This window comes from Scardinius erythrophthalmus (genome assembly GCF_964197995.2).
Source record: "Scardinius erythrophthalmus genome assembly, chromosome: 15".
Lineage (NCBI taxonomy): Eukaryota > Metazoa > Chordata > Actinopteri > Cypriniformes > Leuciscidae > Scardinius > Scardinius erythrophthalmus.
In genome coordinates, this window is record NC_138235.1 from 28119216 (window position 1) to 28137742 (window position 18527).

An 18527-nucleotide genomic window follows, 5' to 3' on the forward strand; every position below is an offset into this window, starting at 1 on the left:
TGGTAACAGTCAACAATCAATGTCCAATCAATCATGATTATGGGGAAAAAAACATAATTAATTTAAAAATGTTTGAATAAGTTTCTGAGAAATTGGCGTTCAGACTTTTGGTTTCAGGGGGTCAAAGAAAAGATTTATATTATTTAGTGTGTTCAGGCATACATACTGTATCAGGAGTGCTGCTGTCCCACATGAACCAGGGATCACATGTGTGTTAACAGTATGTGCACCTATAACTGTGTCATGCTTCCCCAAAGATCCCATGGTAACCCTGCTTCTCCACAACTTTTCCTCCCAGGAGTGTTTCACAATGCTGTGTCACACCTGCAACCTGTATTGGGAATTCCAGTGCTGAGTCCAAACTCTCCTCCCTTGTGTCCTACCGACGGACAGCTAACTTAGGGATCGAGGCCTCCTGCATTTTCTAGTCCACCTCAACCAGAAGTGAACACTATATGATCACAAGAGACCAACTCATTTTCACCATCTGACCTTAAAGCTGATGGTTTTATGAAGGCTTTCTTAAGTGTTCATGCGATGGGCCTTCATGGAAAATCTGTGAATGCAGAGCCACGAGACTTGCGTTATACTCAATAGACAACCTCCTGTTGAGATAGTTTAGAGTTCAAATTATATCCAGAGGAACAGCACACAGAACTCCCATGACCCATTTCATTGTTTGGAGAGGCAGTTCCACTCCCCTACCAAGGAATTGCGTTTCTGCAACGATTTAGAAGATTAAACGAATAAACCATTAAAACATTTAAGAGCAAAATGACATTTTGCTGACAGATTACAATACAAGATTAAGCTCAATAAAGATTGTTGTACAGAAGCACTTCAATTCACTGACTGCATATTTTCATATTTTGGCTTATAGCGTTCAAAGGTTTGGGGTCAGTACGATTTATTTTTTTCTGAAAGAAATTAATACTTTTATTCAGTAAGTACAAAGCACAAATGTACTTGTTCAAACGTCAATATTATTGAGAAAAACAATAGGCTATTTAAAGGTTTTCACAAAAAATATCAAGTAGCACAACAGCTTGCACATTGATAATAAGAAGTGTTCATTGAGCACCAAATCAGCATTTCAGAAGGATCATGTGACTGAAGTAATGATGTTGAAAATACAGCTTTGGCATCATTCACAGCAATAAATTACATTTTAAAATACATTTAAATAGAAAACAGTTATTTTAAATTGTAATAATATTTCACAACATTAATGTTTTAAATGTATCTTTTAATCAAAGGAGAACTCCGGTCAATTTTAACATTGAGCTCATTTTTTTGTAAATTTGGAGTGCTGTCAATACAGAGAACAACGACAAAAATCGGTGTTGCCTACACCATGTTATCCTCTTTTTAAAATTTGCACCCTGTTGACTTCAATGGGGCAAGTTTTAAACCAGCTTTTAGCCTCTTAACATCCTTGATGTGTCATTACAAGTGCACAGCCAATGTGAGTGATTCCTTCAGAGTGAACACGGTGAATCTGACTGCAGTAGATGTGAAAGATATTAATAAAAATGATGTTATTTCAGCCAGCGCACATACCTGTATTTACATCCTGTTTTCGGTCGAAGTCCACAGTAGTCGATTGTTGAGTTCTCCACTGTTGCTTAGTTACCTATGATCACGCGCGTGAACTCGACAATCGACTACTGTGGACTTCGACCGAAAACAGGAAATAAATACAGGTATGAGCGCTGGATAAATTAATTTCATTTTTATTAATATCTTTCACATCTACTGCAGTCAGATTCACCCGTGTTCACTCTGAAGGAATCACTCACATTAGCTGTGCACTTGTAATGACACATCAAGGATGTTAAGAGGCTAAAAGCAGGTTTAAAACTTGCCCCATTGAAGTCAACAGGGTGCAAATTTTAAAAAGAGGATAACACGGTGTAGGCAACACCGATTTTTGTCGTTGTTCTCTGTACTGACAGCACTCCAAATGTACAAAAAAATGAGCTCAATGTTAAAATTGACCGGAGTTCTCCTTTAATCAAATAAAAGCAGCCTTGGTGAGCATGAGACTTCAGAAACTTTGAACAGTAGACTATAATGATTTAATAATAGTTTAATATATTTTAGCCTGAATAAATTTGTTCCATATTGATTTGAACACTGTTTTAAAAGAATATTTCTGCCTATTAAAAAAAATTGTTGATTATGATTCCAACATGTCATAAAAAACCTATTTGATCCAACCCTATAGGCTTGAATTGGACATAATAATGTTATTTTTTAGCAAAAAATATTTATATTTAGCCAGTAAATACACTGATGCAAGTCTCTCAAATGATTATATTACAGTATAATAATAATTTGTATATAACGACAGTATATAACGACCATTTTAGTAAGTCTCGAGAGGTTTGTACTGAATGCATCACACTACAAAACCGTCAAATCTTCAGCAGAAACCTGACAAGTCAAAAACAGACTAATCAAGTGCATCCGCCCCCTGTCAACACATCGACGACAGTTAGTAGGATGCATCTCCTTACGCACACCAGCAATGACTTAGCAGTTGTTTACTCTAGCTGGCTTGTTGTGATGCTGTTGTAGTTCCCTTGGTTGAGAGTCCTTCTCCGTGCCAAAAAACCCACACACCCACAACTATTGCCACAAGTGAGTTATCCTTTTTTGCAGTCCCAAGGGACCTGTTTGGAGTGGGAAGGGGGATTCGTGCGCCTCTCTGACAGATGGGTCCTTGTTTCTGTCTTTCTCTCCCTCACTCCCTCTCTCCTGAGCTCAGACACAGACACACTCGCTTAGACTGAGATTGAACGAATACAATAGGAATTAAAGCCATGCACACATGCTCCCTCTATGTCTCCTGAAAGCTGAGCCCCTTGTAATAATTATAAAAGCAGGGGTGTGTTTGGGTGATGGGGGCTGGGCTGTTGGGGAAAACTTTGATAAAAATTTGCACTTAATGACTTTTTCTGCCTAATTTTCTTCAACTTAAAGTTGCAAACAAACTATTCAACCCACTAAAACTTTAGAAACTCTTAAAATGAAATGTTCCAGAAGAGGGTTTTCGTATAGCGTGTCATAATGGAACCTTTGAGTAATATTTTTTTTTGACATTCGCTAAATTTAGTGTCAATTGCACAGAGTTGAAGCACAGAACTCACTTTCAAACCAAGTAGCTTTCTGTTGGTCATCGAGGCAAATTTGTGTGACCAACTCGAACATGAGCGAAATCTACTTGATCTTTTTCGCCCTCGTGTGAAACTCCCAATCGTGCAGATTCCTTTTGGAATGACTCAATTTCAAATAACGGTATATCGATCAAATCCTTTTCCACTATAAAAAACCTTTTGAGCATTTAAAGTTTCCATAAAGGTTCTTCATGGAACCATCCGAGCCAATAACGGACCTTTATTTTCAAGAGTGTACAAAATTGGGATTGTGAAAACTGAACTGTATTCCCTCAAGAGAATAATGGAGAGTAGGAGTGCGTCTGTGTTTTAAGAGATACGTGTTGTAAAGGTAATCCCAGAGCTCCGGCCTTATCTGCTGCTTACTGGAGCTGAATACAGGAGTTCTCTGGGATGGATCCTGAGGGACAGGAAGTCAGGAACAGCCTAACTCATGCTCTCTGGCACTGGGGAGAAGTGGGGCCGAGTTTTATGGGTATGGACTTTTAACCTCAGTATCACTCACCTTCATGAGCGCATTATTAGACTGAAAACATTTCTTTTCTCCATTTAACACACTGAAATCATGGCCAAAGAGTAGCGATTGGGGGGACTCTGCGAATAAAAGCCAGTCTGCCAGTTTGTGTAAATCAATCCCATATTAAATCAAGTGCCCACTGCATAATTGGAAGCGTAAAATTGGCCATTTGCACAATATGCCACCTGCAACCCCTCTCTAGGCGGTTCTGCTATTGATACGATGGCTGGAGAGTGTCCACACAACACTTCTTGCAATTTTTCTAGCGATTGCTTGGAAGGCGCGCAAATTCCATTCTGTTGGGGAATTTTGAGGGTCATACTGGCTATTAGAGCCAACGGAGGATAATTGAACCATTCGAATGAGCCGAATACAACCACTTATAGTTCCAATTAAGGTGGTCAGAAAATTCCTCTTAAACCACATTTTACAAAATGAAGAGTTCATCCAATCACAGTCCATCCTTTTCCTGAACCCCAACCCTGTTGGGGTGAGCTGTGAGAGACGAGGGAGAGGGGGAGGAGGGTTCCATCTGCTATGCTGGCTGTCCTTTGGGACATGGGCATACCCCAAGGGGCTGAAGCTGGGAAGGATAGAGGGAGGGGAGGATGGGAGGGAGTGAGAGAGGTTGAATAGATTGCACCCATGCACTAATCAAAGGCCATAATCAGTATGCCCAAACACAATAGGCAGATTTCGCTCATTCCTTACTTTAGCTTCTCCAACAAACACAATCATTATACAAGATTCATAAGTATCATAAAACGAACTGCAACTGGCATTTTGTAATTAATGACATGAGCGAGCAGATTTGCAGGGCTTCATTTCAACAAATTAAAAGATTTCGGTGTGTTTGGCAGGGAGCCACAGATTATGTGTGATCAGGTGCATGCAGCCCACAAGTGGAATAGTCTGATTCCCACTGTGGTTTACAGCAATATGACACACAAAGGTGATAAGTGGGTTGATGTCATTTTTATAAATGAATTCAAATTCAATTTAGTTCTATGCATAAAACATTTTATTGTATAATAATAAAATAAAGAAAATGGAAATGCAGCTGCATTATTTTCCCACAGCTTCAAGAGAAAATGCAGTATGCATTGGAGTAATGCCAATTTGACTGAGCCGACATTCCAATCAGCCCAATTTATTGTTTTTTGAAGTATTTTTCCACCTTTATGCTGACTTTTTGATGCAGAAAACAAATGCCAGCTGGAAAACACTGCGGTTTCTGATTAAATGAGACGAGAAGTGATTGTTTGTTTGCTGCATGAAAGACAGAGAGACCAAATAAAAGGAATCAAGTTGCATCAGGTTTCATGGTTTCTCGTCAGCTCGGACTTGTTGAGGGATGCCTGGATCTGAAAGCTGTGGGTCCATGTGGGTACCCCAGCGCTAAGCATCCCATTGACTGAACTGCTCCTCCAGGGCAAAAGCAACTTCAGTGCTTTAGTTAACACCCCTCCAGCCAACTGCAGAGCTTTCCGATTGGCTGGCTGCCTCTAAGCTGCCTGTCTTCTAGGCTTATTGTTTTGCGAGCCCTACACAGTCAATATTAAGCTTGGCTAATGTGATATAGAGGCAGCTGGAGGAGCCACTGATATTACCATGACACTATGGAGTAAGGGGTGTAATGCCATTAAAAATAAATCAGGTGGTTTGATGATTCGGCATGGTCCGGGGATTCTGTGAGACATTAGGTGGGGCAGTTGCTATAATTCTATTACACATTCTGGGGGAACCTCTGAGGAACAATTGATTCCCTTTGCCTATAGTTCAGCATAATTCAATTTCTTTTCATCAAAGGCCTGAAAAGAGAAAGGCAAAATACAAAGTTTACTTTTCCAATTGGAAAAATCGACCACCAGAATGATCAATTCTGGGATTGTGTAGAAAAAGCAGATGTTTGAGGACCTTCAGCCTAAAGATGGTAGATTGGCTTTGATTTCATATAGGCCTACAAAAACTTTTGAATAATAGGCCTAAAATAAACAACAGCAAAAAAATAATAAAAAGTAGAAGATTTAGAACATACTGGATTGTTTACTGCTTAGATTATTGTACAAACAGAGATTACAAGAAACGTGAATCACAGAATTTAATCTCTTTAGTCGGTTCGATGTTCACTCGGCAGACATGCTTTGTTGAAGCTCTACGTCTTAACCGAGCAAGCACGTGAGGTCAGGTCGCTCACTATTGGTTACACATATATTTTTTAGACATTGACTATGTTCACGTTTTGCTTCGAATTAAACAGGTCTGACCTGACGACCATTTGTAATAAGCAAAATGTGCATTAATAAATGAATTCAGTGTGCCGTTGGTCGCGCGGTGGGGGTCCTGTGTCACTATTGTTCTGACGCTCGAGACGCATAAACGGTGATTTCAAGGCCCATTGAGCGCGCGATGGATTGTACGTAAAATCTATATCTAAGGGCGGAGAGACCATCGATTATTCGACATCTTCTGTTAAAAATAGATATCAAGAGCATTTAATCATAGTATGTACGTATTTGACGTTTGAAGAGTTGTGTTGTCAGTAAACAAATAGGCTATTTTAAGTTCCATTTAAGAAATTCGTTTACATATTAATTGGGATTTTTAAAAATATATAGCCTACATTAGGTAGGGCCTAGGCTATACCGTGACAAATATGATTGAATGATTGCCTACTGCTTAAAACCAGATCACAAAATTATACAAGCCTGACATTTAAAGGGAGAAATAACATTTAAATCATTTAGAGCAGGTTTAGGTAATCAATAGGCTAGGTCTAATTCTGTTTGAATAATTCAACGTTGACATATGTTGAACCAAAGTCTTAATTTATCAGATATTTTTGATAAATTATAAATCATTCATAAGTTCGTTTTTTCTTCACGTATGTAGGAAAAAAGAAAGTTACATAATAGTTTACTTACTAGTGGCATTTATTTCATATTAAGGTTTTATTTTGGGCAATACTGACATCTAGTGGTTATAGTCAAGAACAACTTTGCCTTTGTGCTGTCACGCCCTATTCTTGTGCTGATTGGTCAAAAACACTTTACATAGAAAAGTAATTCTTGCCTCTTAGTGTTTTCATTGTGAATTCATGATTCCAACACCCTATAACATTAATTCATCCCAAAAGGGTCCAACACACAAATCTCTGGAATGTATTTGTATAAGATTAGCTTTCACTGGAATTACTGCTGTATATTAGAAGGAGGGTGACATTATACTTTTGTATACTTGTAATGTACTTCATTAATACTCACTATAAAATACATATACACTAGCACCTCTGAACAGCATGGACTTTATTGAAAAGATTAGACTAAAAGACTAAATCATCCCGTTTTTACTTGAGCAAAATCAAGAGATCTAATTGGGAAATAATAATAATAATAATAATAATAATAATAATAATAATGCTTGACAGAATCATCACAAGGAAACATTGAGGAAGAACGCAGATACTTACCAAGACACAGAGTGTGAGAAATATTTCCCAGAGATGAAAGGAAGAGAATTAAAATAGAAATACCTATAAATAACCCAGCTAACAGAGCTAGCACTTATACACACACACACACACACACACACACACACACACACACACACACACACACAGAGAGAGAGGTCTTGATGCAAATGTAAAATAAGATTCTTTTATACTGATACTGCTGTCTATCGTTGACACAAACACCCTAACACCCACATTTGTACACGGTTCTGACCTACATATAAAAACAAGCAGAGAGAGTGAAACAGACTCAGTGAGACCGCACTCCTACGCACGCTCTCTTCCACTCTCACTGCATGCACATCTTCTGCATGAATTCCTCCTAGATTATTCCTGCTGCCTACCTGCTTCTCCGTTTATTTCTTTTCTCGTTTTCTACTATCAGAGGACACACATGCAATTCATCTGACAGATTTTTCCTTGAGATTTCAAAAGCAGTGGACAGGGAGGAAGGACACATATCAAGGTCTAGCGATGGCACCAAAACGAGAACCATCAATTAAAAAATCTCCATCTGGGGGAACCTTACCAAGACATGGACCACCATTTCCTTGCCCTTCCACAACACCCTCACCCCCGAAACCAGCTCCTGAGCTGAAACCGCGGATGCTGCGCCCCTCTGAATCCCCCTTTGACCCCAGCACATTAGAGGTAAGTGATGGTCCTGCAACAAAGTGTTTCAAATTTGAACTTATTTATCATTACTATGGCAACAGCTCTAATACGCATCACTAAAATAGCACAGGTTGCCTAAATCTAGCAGAAATAGAATGTGGTGCAAAATGACCAAATAAAAACTTCATATGAATAATTTGATGTGGATTTAAGGATTTATTCATTTAAATTTTAAGTATCAGATCTGAATTTGAAATTAGTTGTGAATAAAACATTAACGTAATCTCTTTTTATGCAGCTTCTGATTATCTCAGCATAGCACATGGAAAACTGTGTCAACCCAGCCCCCAAACCTTAAGAGAATTTTAGAGCTATATCAGGATTGAAAAATGGGGCACTGATGTAGCTGGTCCACACTAGGGTCCCTGAGCTGCATTACTGTCACAATTTACTTAAATGTAGGCTATTAAATCATTTATTTTCTTCATTATAATATACCTGATTCTCAAATCTGGAATTAACAGAGCAATATATTCAGTCAGACATTGAAGCAAAGCATTAGAACTGGGTTTGATGATTTATCATCATACATTTTCTTTGTATCCCAAATGATTCACAGATATCCTTATATAAAGACAACCAACACCTCCATGTGCTTAGGAATGCAGGCATGCAGCATTGAAATACACAACTGAACCTTTAACAAAAGCTTAATCGCATGGCTTCACACAAATATACAGATCATCAGCAATGAAGATATACACGCTTTGCCAATTGTGTGCAGTCAATAATTATGATTTGCGCTGGGAGTGTCTTTGTGCAGTTGTGTCATTTTGTGTAATGAGCATTCTCCACCCTGTAGTGAAGAGGGAAGTCCGACTCATTCTCGCGAATCGGTTAATTCAGTTCGTTATAAAGAACCGGTTTAAAAACTGATTCAGTGATTCTTTTACGTCATGACGTATAACGCGGTTCCTGACATGTTGTGGAAAGTTCACAAATATTATTTTTTAATTAATAATTCATGTTTATTGTAATTGTATGCGTCATGGTTCAGTTTGTTGCAGCCATGATTCAAGTTCAACTAACGTCACTGACAACCATAACTAGCTTTTATTTATGTTTTACCTTTCGGCTTTCGTCCCATAAGTCTGTACTCTCCAAATGCTTTAACTATAAGTGCATTCGTCGGGTTACGGACCATTACGAGTCTGACAAATAAAATACGAAAAACACAGTCTCTGTTCAGTTACTGACCCCAACCGCTTGGATCGATTCATTCCAAATCGCGAACCATTAGTTCATTCGTATTGGTGAACAGGTTTTTTGAACCGGTTCAGCTAATTCATTAAAAAGATCCGACTCCAAAGAACGATTCGTTCACGAGTCGGTCATCGCCTGCCTAGCCTTCATAACGCAGCAGCGCTAGTCATTTCACACTCCCGCCGCGATACGCACACCCGGAAAACAAGCCACTGCAAACATGGTAGGCATTTTGATAAACAATTCATTTAAAATAGGATTGAATAGAACTTTTCTATGTGAACATATCTAAATGTAGGGTTAGAAAACTGTATTCAATGATAGTGCCAAAGAGTCTGTCGTTAGCCTATTTCATGCTAGCTAAGCTAAGTTTTATGCTATTTAGTACGCGTGAAAGTGACCAAAACTCTGTAAATTGTTCATGAATATCCTTTACAGAAATCCATGACTGTGCTAGCTAAATTACATTTACTAAAGGATTGTGTTTTAGTTAAACCGTCATTTGGTACCACGGCTGTGAGTTAGCGGACATTAGCTGGTCAGTTTTAGCCAGGGATAGAAAACTTGCCTAACTTTTTCATCCGAACTTAACTGTATACGGATTTTATGAACCCAGATATGTTATTAGCTATCAGAAATCCCATTTGATTCACAGCATTGCTATTGTGCATCATTTCATATTCATTAAATGTCGCTCTGTCTCAAACAGTCTGAATTCAGCGAGGACCAGATTCTTGGTGAGTTTGTCTCTAGTCCAGATGATGTGTATGTAACTTATCATTCCCCTCATTTCTTCCTAGACAGCCTGCTTTCATCATCCCATCCATGTTATTCTGCTCCTCTATTACTCTGCCCTTGCATTCCTCCTACTTTCTTTCCTTACCTTTGTATTGTTTTCCTTTGCCACTGTTGTATGTCACCTCCAGATTGAGTTTAACTTGGAGCAAATACACGGTGAGTGAGTGCATTGAAAACTTTTCTGTTCTGATGTCATTTAGTTTGCGTTGTGTTAAAGGCAACAAACTGCTGTTTGTGTGTCTGAAAGCACCTCACCTGCCTCCTCCATTTGAACTTTATTCAATAATTAACATACATGAACTGTAAGAATTGAAATGTTGTGTGTTTGGACGGTAGAAATGCGTTTTTGAAGTGTAGGCCTATGTGTTTCCTCTGTAGCGTGGACCGTCATTTCTGCAGAGGGTGTGTCTCAGTCAGGAAGTGTTGAAAGTTTGCTAACAAAAGCGTGTGAAACATTGCCGTGTATTACATCTAAATCAACTTTGAAACTTGAATATTTTAGTTCTAATCTGTTACTACTAATGGCATGAGCTTTTTTGGGCAATGGCCATGTAAGATAATCTTTGCTCTTGTTTGTTTAAGCAAAAGAGGTTGACATAATACTGCTCACTCTCCAGTTTTCCTCTCTTACCATATATGGTTAAAGGCTCAATTTAAGGCATGCAAGGGAACAGCCACATTCCAGGGAGCAGGAAAAGCATTACTGCGATGGGAGAATTTCTTTTTCTTTTTTTTTGGAAGGGCTTGTCCTGACGGATAACATTGAGTTATTTTTGTTAACTCTGGCTTGGAGTCAAAAGAATAGTTAATTTGTAACCACGCACATTTTAAGAGTTTAAGCACTCAATGGAATGTTTTAAACTTATGTTTTAAGATAAATATATATATATATATATATATATATAAAATATAAAAACTTTTTAGCATATATTGCATATTAATTGAGAGATCCATTTTATTTTTCCTGCAGATTCTGTCTTTTATTTTCTTTATTTGCCTTGATTCCATTTTAATGGTTTACTTAAATATTAATAATCAATAACATTGTCTAAGCAATTAAATTCATTAAACTTTAATGCGTCAAATATCTTTTTATAAAGAAATTAAGTTTATATATTGTTTAATACTTTCATATTCTTGGTCGAATTGAATATCCGCGTGACACAATACAGATTAGCCTACCTTGCACATTACATTGCTTCAATTTAATACATAAAATATATTAAAGTTTTCATTTAATCAAGATGATTATATATTATGTGTTTGAATGTTGACTGACCAATCAGAATCAAGTATTTTTAGAGTGTGTACTAAAGGATAATAGTGTAGTTTGCCTTAAGTTCTGCTTAGATTGCTACTTATTTAGTACGATATTACCAGAAAAGGTTTTAGAATTTTTATTTTATGTTAATAGTAAAAATCGTGTATAATATTAATTGCTGTGTTTTTTGCTGTAACTCTTGTTTTTGTAATTCAGTTTTTGCCATGAAGATGGCCTCCGATTCTGACATGGCATTAAATAAAGCTATACTGATACTGCTTAAATAGCTAGTTGATGTGTTTGAATATTTCACAAGCTTTTTAATGTGATCAAAAGGTCTATGAGTAAGGAAGTATATAAAGACTTTAGGTGGATTGATAAGATTTCTGTGGTCATTTAGAATAGCCTGGAATGGCATTAATATTAATAGCCGGTGCAGGGTTTCTCTTTGTGCTGATTCAAGGCATAATATATCTTGTCTTTTTTTTAAATGCAGAATACAGTCAACCATCCTTGTTTGTCTTCCCTGTTCATTTCAGTTTCTCTTTTATCATGCATGCATCTTGTCCTTCTCTTTTCCTGTTCTCTGCCCATTTTTTTCCAGCGTTTTGCTTCAATAAATTCTTCAATGATCTCTGCAGAATTCAAAGAAGCCTTCCTCTTGTTTGACCGGACGGGAGATGGAAAGATCACCTACAGTCAGTGTGGGGATGTGATGCGTGCGCTGGGCCAGAATCCCGTCAATGCTGAGGTGCTCAAGGTCCTGGGTAACCCAAAGGCAGAAGGTAGGATCAGACACTATTGCCTGGTTTCACAGACAATGCTTAAGCCTAGTCCTAGACTAAAATGAATGTTTGAGCTGTCTCAATTGAAAGCAACGTGCCATTGTTTTGTCTCAATGCACACAAGTAATGTTTTTTTTCTAATGCACATTTTAAAAGCTACTTAAATATCCTTATTTATCTAGGCCCTATCTGTGAAACCAGGCTTATAGGTAATGGCTGACCTGTATAATCATTGCCTCAGTTTTATCTCCTATTTTGTCAATATCTGGATTTACAGGATAAGATAATACATGGCTCAACCAGTCGTTTTTAACTGTCGGGCTGGATGTTCAGATTTTTACTTGCCCTGCCAATAATTTTACTGATCTCATAACAAAAAAATTACTTTTTAAATTTTAGCAGCACATATTTTAGATTTGTGTGTGTGTGTGTATGTTTTCTTTACCAAAAGTTTTTATTAATGCATTACATTTCTTTGGTTTTCATATAATGTAAAAAAAGCAGCTATTTTAAGTAAATCTGACAAATAATAGCAGCCTCATCTACTATGTTTAAATGCAGCATAACAAATGTTAAAGTATGTTTAAATGCTTAAAAACATGAAATGTAGTGACAAAGCACTGGCCTAATGGGGCAAGTGTCCGCTCTGTCAGCTGGCCCAAAACTCTTTCAAACAAGTAGCAATGCTTTGATCAACTATGGTAATTATAGTAGTTCTTGCTTCCTGCATGATGCATAAATAAATGCTGTCTTGTCTGATTAAAGGCTTCTTTGTTCCTCAGAAATGAACCATAAACTGCTGGACTTCGAACAGTTCCTGCCCATGCTCCAGGCCATCGCTAAGAACAAAGACCAGGGCACGTTTGAGGACTTTGTGGAGGGGCTTAGAGTATTTGACAAGGAAGGCAACGGCACAGTCATGGGTGCTGAGCTCCGTCACGTTCTCACCACGCTGGGTAAGCCGGCCCAGTCTCCCGAGGAGATATTTATAGTCCAGTCCTCCACATCTAGGACACTGAATGAAAATACAGAACGCAGACATGGTTCAGTTGAACTTTTCAAATATGGTGTATTGGTATATAGCAGGGGTTCTCAATCCTGGTCCTCGAGGGCCACTTTCCTGCAGAGTTTAGCTCCAACCCTAATCAAACACACCTGAACCAGCTAATTAAGCTCTTCAGGTTTACTAGAGAGCTAAAGGCAGGTGAGTTTGATCAAGGTTGGAGCTAAACTCTGCAGGAAAGTGGCCCTCGAGGACCAGGATTGAGAACCCCTGGTATATAGTGTTCTATTTGCTAAAAATCCCTTTTTGGGTTTATTTTTAAAGGCGAGAAGATGACCGAAGAGGAGGTAGAAACACTTCTAGCCGGACACGAAGATGCAAACGGTTGCATCAATTACGAAGGTAAACATTTGGGTTTTGACTATGTATGTAGGTTCATGAAGAGAGCATGGGAATTGTATCACTGTATTATATTTATGTACTACAATGAGATAGCATATGTAATTTACTAGCATTATGTAAGTTCTTTTAGTGAGAATCTGGTGGTGACCGCATGCCGTAACTGTAATCGATCTTCCACAGCCTTCGTTCGCCACATCATGTCTGGCTGAGAGATGTCTCGGGTGTACGTCTGCCTCCTGCCCTCAACATTTATAACACGTGAAGCAACGATCCATCCAGGCTTTTTCTTTAACGCTCTCAGGCGTGCATGTTTGCATAGTCTACACCTTATCGTTTTGCTAATGCAGTCGTCCACAGGGTAGCTGTGCGTCATGTGATGTCTAGAGCTAGGGAGCCTGGTTGGATGTAGTCTAAAGGTTTTGACATATGGTTGAACTCTTCCCTATCTCTGCAGCAGCCTTTTCTCTGGCCCCTGGCTGCAGCATGCTCTCAGCATGTGGCCGTCCCTGTGACGGCTCGAAAGAGGCGAAAGAGCCACTGCGCTGCTTCAGACTTGAGCGCAGGTCAAGGGATGCTGCATATAAGGGTGCCATTTAAAAGCATTTAATTCACTTTTGGATTTGTCTTGTGATATTGGAAATATCAGCACACAACCCTCCCTGTGCTCACCAAGCAGCGCAGTTGCTTTTATTATGAACTAACCAATCAAGTTGCAGTGATTTGGCTGTTTTTGCTGATCTTTCTCTCCCTTTTCCTGATGGAGGCTGGTTCATAGTTCAACTCTACGATCTCTCATTACTGTAGCTGTGCTATAAGACTGTTTCCACTCTTGCCCTGTAGAGGAAAACCAGAAGGAGCTTCTTTAACATTTTCTTGAATCCTAGACCTTGTTAAGTCTTTAAACTGTGGTTGAGTAGGAGCTAGCCATGATCTTGCTCTCACCCTGTTTCTCACCATTTAAGAACGAGAACTGGGGAGCGGCTTCAAACTACAGCAAACATGGCAGGCCAAGTGCAGTTTTGAAGGGTCGATGAGGATATGTGGAGGGCATTTGGCTAGGTTCTTTAAAAATAACTTTGGACTGGAGATTAGAACAGCATTTTCTTCGTATGCTGTAGTTGGGGTCGATCCCCTTTTTGCTGCGAATGGATACTAACTTTGTTTATTTCTTTTTTTTCCCACAGAACTCGTCCGCATGGTCATGAGCGGTTGAAGATAAAGACCACAACCCATTTGTTTGTCTTATTTTTCTATGTAATAATTTCTTTATGTATTTGGTTTTTCTTCCTATTCATTCCGTCACCTTCATTTGCTTAATGGCTTCAGTCCCTCTCTTGTGTTTGCACTCATTTGGGTATTTTTATTAGAAGTGCCTTTATCTTCTTTAAGTTCCCATATGACTCCCCAAGAGATACGCCACCTGTCCTGTGGTATTCAAACCATATAACGATATGAAAAAGGTCTGTGTGCTGACACGGTCTGCAATAAAACCTCTTGATGCAGCACATAAGCAGTGTGTATGCAATTTCCAGTGTATCCTCAGGCATCTTTGCTGGACAGTGCTGTAGTAGAAATGTCGTGTCTGGCCAGACTTATTTTTGGCCTTTTCAGAATGAGAAATTGAATTGAAAATGCAATAACATTTTTTTTTGTTTTAATAAACTTGGAATGTTTTCGCTGTCCAATAAAGTACATTTTAAACAAACTACTTTTGATTTTTTTTTTTTTTCAGATTCCTTTTATATTAATTAAATTATTAAAAAGTGCCACAAGACATTGTAGTTTTAAATTTAGGAAACAGTGTCTTAGGGTGAAGCTGAGCTTGCCGCTCTCCTGTTTGCAGATAGATGGCAGTGTTCTTACACTTGTTGAAAGCTCAATAAATCTCCCCCAGTTCCTTTAATCGATCGTGGTTAATTGCAAAAACCATCCTGTCTAAAGTGAAATTAGAGCAAATTGCTGAACTTCTTTTGCAGTTAGATTAATGCAATTTAAATGATCACTTTTGGTTTCAGGTCAGCAACTTAAATTAAAGGTAAACATTGTTGGCACAAAGATGTTTAGTGTCCTTGGCACTAATTTGTCTCAATTGCTTATAAGGGCAGACCTCAGGCAGACAGGCAAAGTGGGTTTTAGAAACCTGCTTCTTTTTTCTTTTTCATCCTCATGCTGTAGGTTTAAATTTAGGGAACAGTCTCCAAAAATTTTACAGGTTTTTTTTTTTTTTTTTTTTTTTTTTTTTTTAGCTGAAGATCGACAATGGATGTGACAACCTAAAATAACATTAGGATTTTTTTTCATATATATAGTATATTTGGGGACAGTAGTTTCTTTTAAAGAAATTAATACTTTTATCCACACATTAAATTGATAAAAAGTGACTTACATTGTTACAAAAAAATTGTTTAAATGTTCTTTAGAACTTCATCAAAGAATCTTGAAATGTATCAGTTTCCACAAAAATCTAAAGCAGCACAACTGTTTTTAGCGATGTTAATAAGTTAAGAAATGTTTCTTGAGCAGCAAATCAGCATATTAGAATGATTTCTGAAGGATCATGTGACACTGAAGACTGGAGTAATGATTCTGAAAATTCAGCTTTGCCATCACAGGAATAAATTAAATCTTACAATATAGTAAAATAGAATATATATATATATATATACACATACACACTGTATACTTGTCATTATACAAATAAATATATGGTATATATACATAATATATATACAATTGTGAAATGTTTATAACAGCTCCGCTTAATACATATACATGTATGTGATGTCAGAGGAGAATGGCTAGACTGGTTCGAACTGATAGGAAGGCAACAATAATTTAACTCATTACAACCAAGGTCTGCAAAAGAGCATCTCTAACACACAACATGTCGAACCTTGGCTAGAGCAGCAGAAGAACACACCAGGTGACACTCCTGTCAGCCAAGAACAGGAAACAGGCTATATTCGCACAGGCTCATCAAAATTGGACAATAAAACATTGGAAAAACCATGTCTGGTCTGATAAATCTTGATTTTGCTGCAACATTCAGATGGTAGGGTCAAAATTCAGTGTAACCATGGATCCATCCTGCACTGGTGTGATAGTGTGGGGATATTTTATTTTCACACTTTGGGCCACTTAGCACCAACTGAGCATTGTTTAAATGCCACAGCCTACCCGAGTATTGTCGCTGACCAGGTCCATCCCTTTATGACCACAGTGTACTCATCTTCTGATGGCTTCTTCCAGCAGGATAACGCAGCATTTCATAAAGCTCAAATCATCTCAAACTGGTTTTCTTGAACATAACAGTGAGTTCACTAATCACTACACTCAAATGGCCTTCACAGTTCTCAATCCAATAGAGACATATGTTTGTACAGGCCGTGCAAAAGTCTGTACCACTACTATACATATCTTTATATCTGTTCATATACCTCTATTGAAAAAAATAATTATTATTCTTTAACTTTATAGGTAAAAGAACATCTTAAGATGTGATTGTAATCCGAGGGTTTGTTTGGGTGTGCTGAAATAGCCCCATGATGCATTGTGTGCCAAGACAAGCCCATCAACAGCTCCCTGACCTTTTCTGTCTCTCGGCTCGGCACCAGTCAGAACTATTCCCCCCCTCATTAGACAGCACATACACTCTCGGAGTGAGAGCCAGAGAGCCAAGTATCACACACCAGTGGTGAATAGGTCCTCCACTAATTACTGAATTCATTTTGCGCGGATTTGTGTGTGGATGTGCATGCAGGTTTGTTTCTACGCGCACTTGTGCGAATGTGTTGGAGGCAAGTGAAGTGTATTGATTATTTTAATCTGCCTATTTGTGAGTCTGTGATCCTCGTGGCTCTGCATTCGACAGGGGAATCACTAATGGGCCTCAGCACAGGCCGCCTCAGACCTCTCCCCGTCCAATTAACTTTCAACTGGAATCTGGCAGGAGAGCGCGAGGAGGCTGGCCACGGACACGCTGAGATCCCCCACATATTCCCACAGGCTACAGATTCACCAAAGCCTTAAGGCCGGAATGTCATTACCTCTCCCTTTTAATTAAAGGTTTCTCCCCTCGTTTTAGCCCTGACATGCCCAGGTAGAATCCAAGCATCGTTCATGTCGTTGTTCTTGTTTAGCTTGTTTTTCTTTTCTTTTTTTTTCTCCAAAAGACTGAATTTCCATTCTCTGGTAAACATGTCTATGATTCAGACTTTTATTTTCTCCAGATGTTTATGGTAGAGATTTTGCACGACAGAAATATGTTTGCCATATTTGTATATAACATTATCTTAGTATTCACTAAACATGTTGCGTGGATTTTGAATAGTCAGTTGCACAAATGTTACATAAAAATGAGGCAGAGATATTTGTATATGATTTATTATAGAATTTTTGTGAATAGGGAATGTTTTTGACGTATATTTGTATGAGTGTATTTGCACATGGCTTGACTTGTATCAACAACTACTTCATGCTCCATTTCTTACAAAGATTAATCAATACAAGCTATAGATCTACTAAAATTTCAACATTTTGTTGCATTTAAAATGTTTGAGGACACATTATTGTCAGAATTATCTTTCGAACATTTCAAACTTTTGGCCTCATCTCTCATAATATAGCAACCGGCATGATATCACAGAAAAATATATAGATATAAACTTGACTTATAAATGTATAACTTCTATAAAACAATACATACAAACTTAGTGATCACTGTGAAAGTGTATTGACCTCTTAAATGCAATGCAGTAGTTACATTTGAAATATATTCAAAAAATGAAATCAATTTCTTAGACTTTTTATAGTACTCACTCAATAAATCTATAATCTCTATATAAATAATTCTATAACATAATGCTGATAAGATATAAAAGAAGAATTCATTGTCAAGAGTGGAATATGACTTACACAGACGAATACAACATCCTCCCCTTTAAAATGTATTAAATAATCATATTTATTTACATGATGTACTCGCACATTGTATTGGTTTAAATTTCACTATCCAAGAGTCTAATGTCTAAATCGATATATTAATGTTCTGGCCTGGGCCGTATTCTATAGAGCGAGTGAAAATCCATACTGTATGAGCCATATTTCCAATTCCACACAGACAGCCAAAACAGTCACTTTAAGTCAAGTGAATTGAACAAGAGGACTTAACTGAATCACTAGCCCTGCTCTGTG

The 18527-nt window shown here is 38.0% G+C and overlaps 1 protein-coding gene across 2 annotated transcripts; it reads left to right on the forward strand.

The window, feature by feature from the left end:
- The first annotated feature begins 9024 nt into the window (after window positions 1–9024).
- Window positions 9025–15039, forward strand: LOC308703751 (myosin light polypeptide 6). Of its 2 annotated transcripts, XM_081387623.1 has the most exons (7): window positions 9199–9308; window positions 9795–9822; window positions 11786–11929; window positions 12712–12885; window positions 13257–13334; window positions 13515–13557; window positions 14519–15039. In XM_081387623.1, exons 1-6 carry the CDS (start codon window positions 9306–9308, stop codon window positions 13541–13543), a joined length of 456 nt encoding a protein of 151 aa, XP_081243749.1. In that variant the 5' UTR covers window positions 9199–9305; the 3' UTR covers window positions 13544–13557; window positions 14519–15039. The 2 variants fall into 2 exon arrangements, with proteins under 2 accessions (XP_081243748.1, XP_081243749.1); XM_081387622.1 differs by lacking the exon at window positions 13515–13557 and having other exon boundaries at window positions 9025–9308.
- The last annotated feature ends 3488 nt before the right edge of the window (window positions 15040–18527 follow it).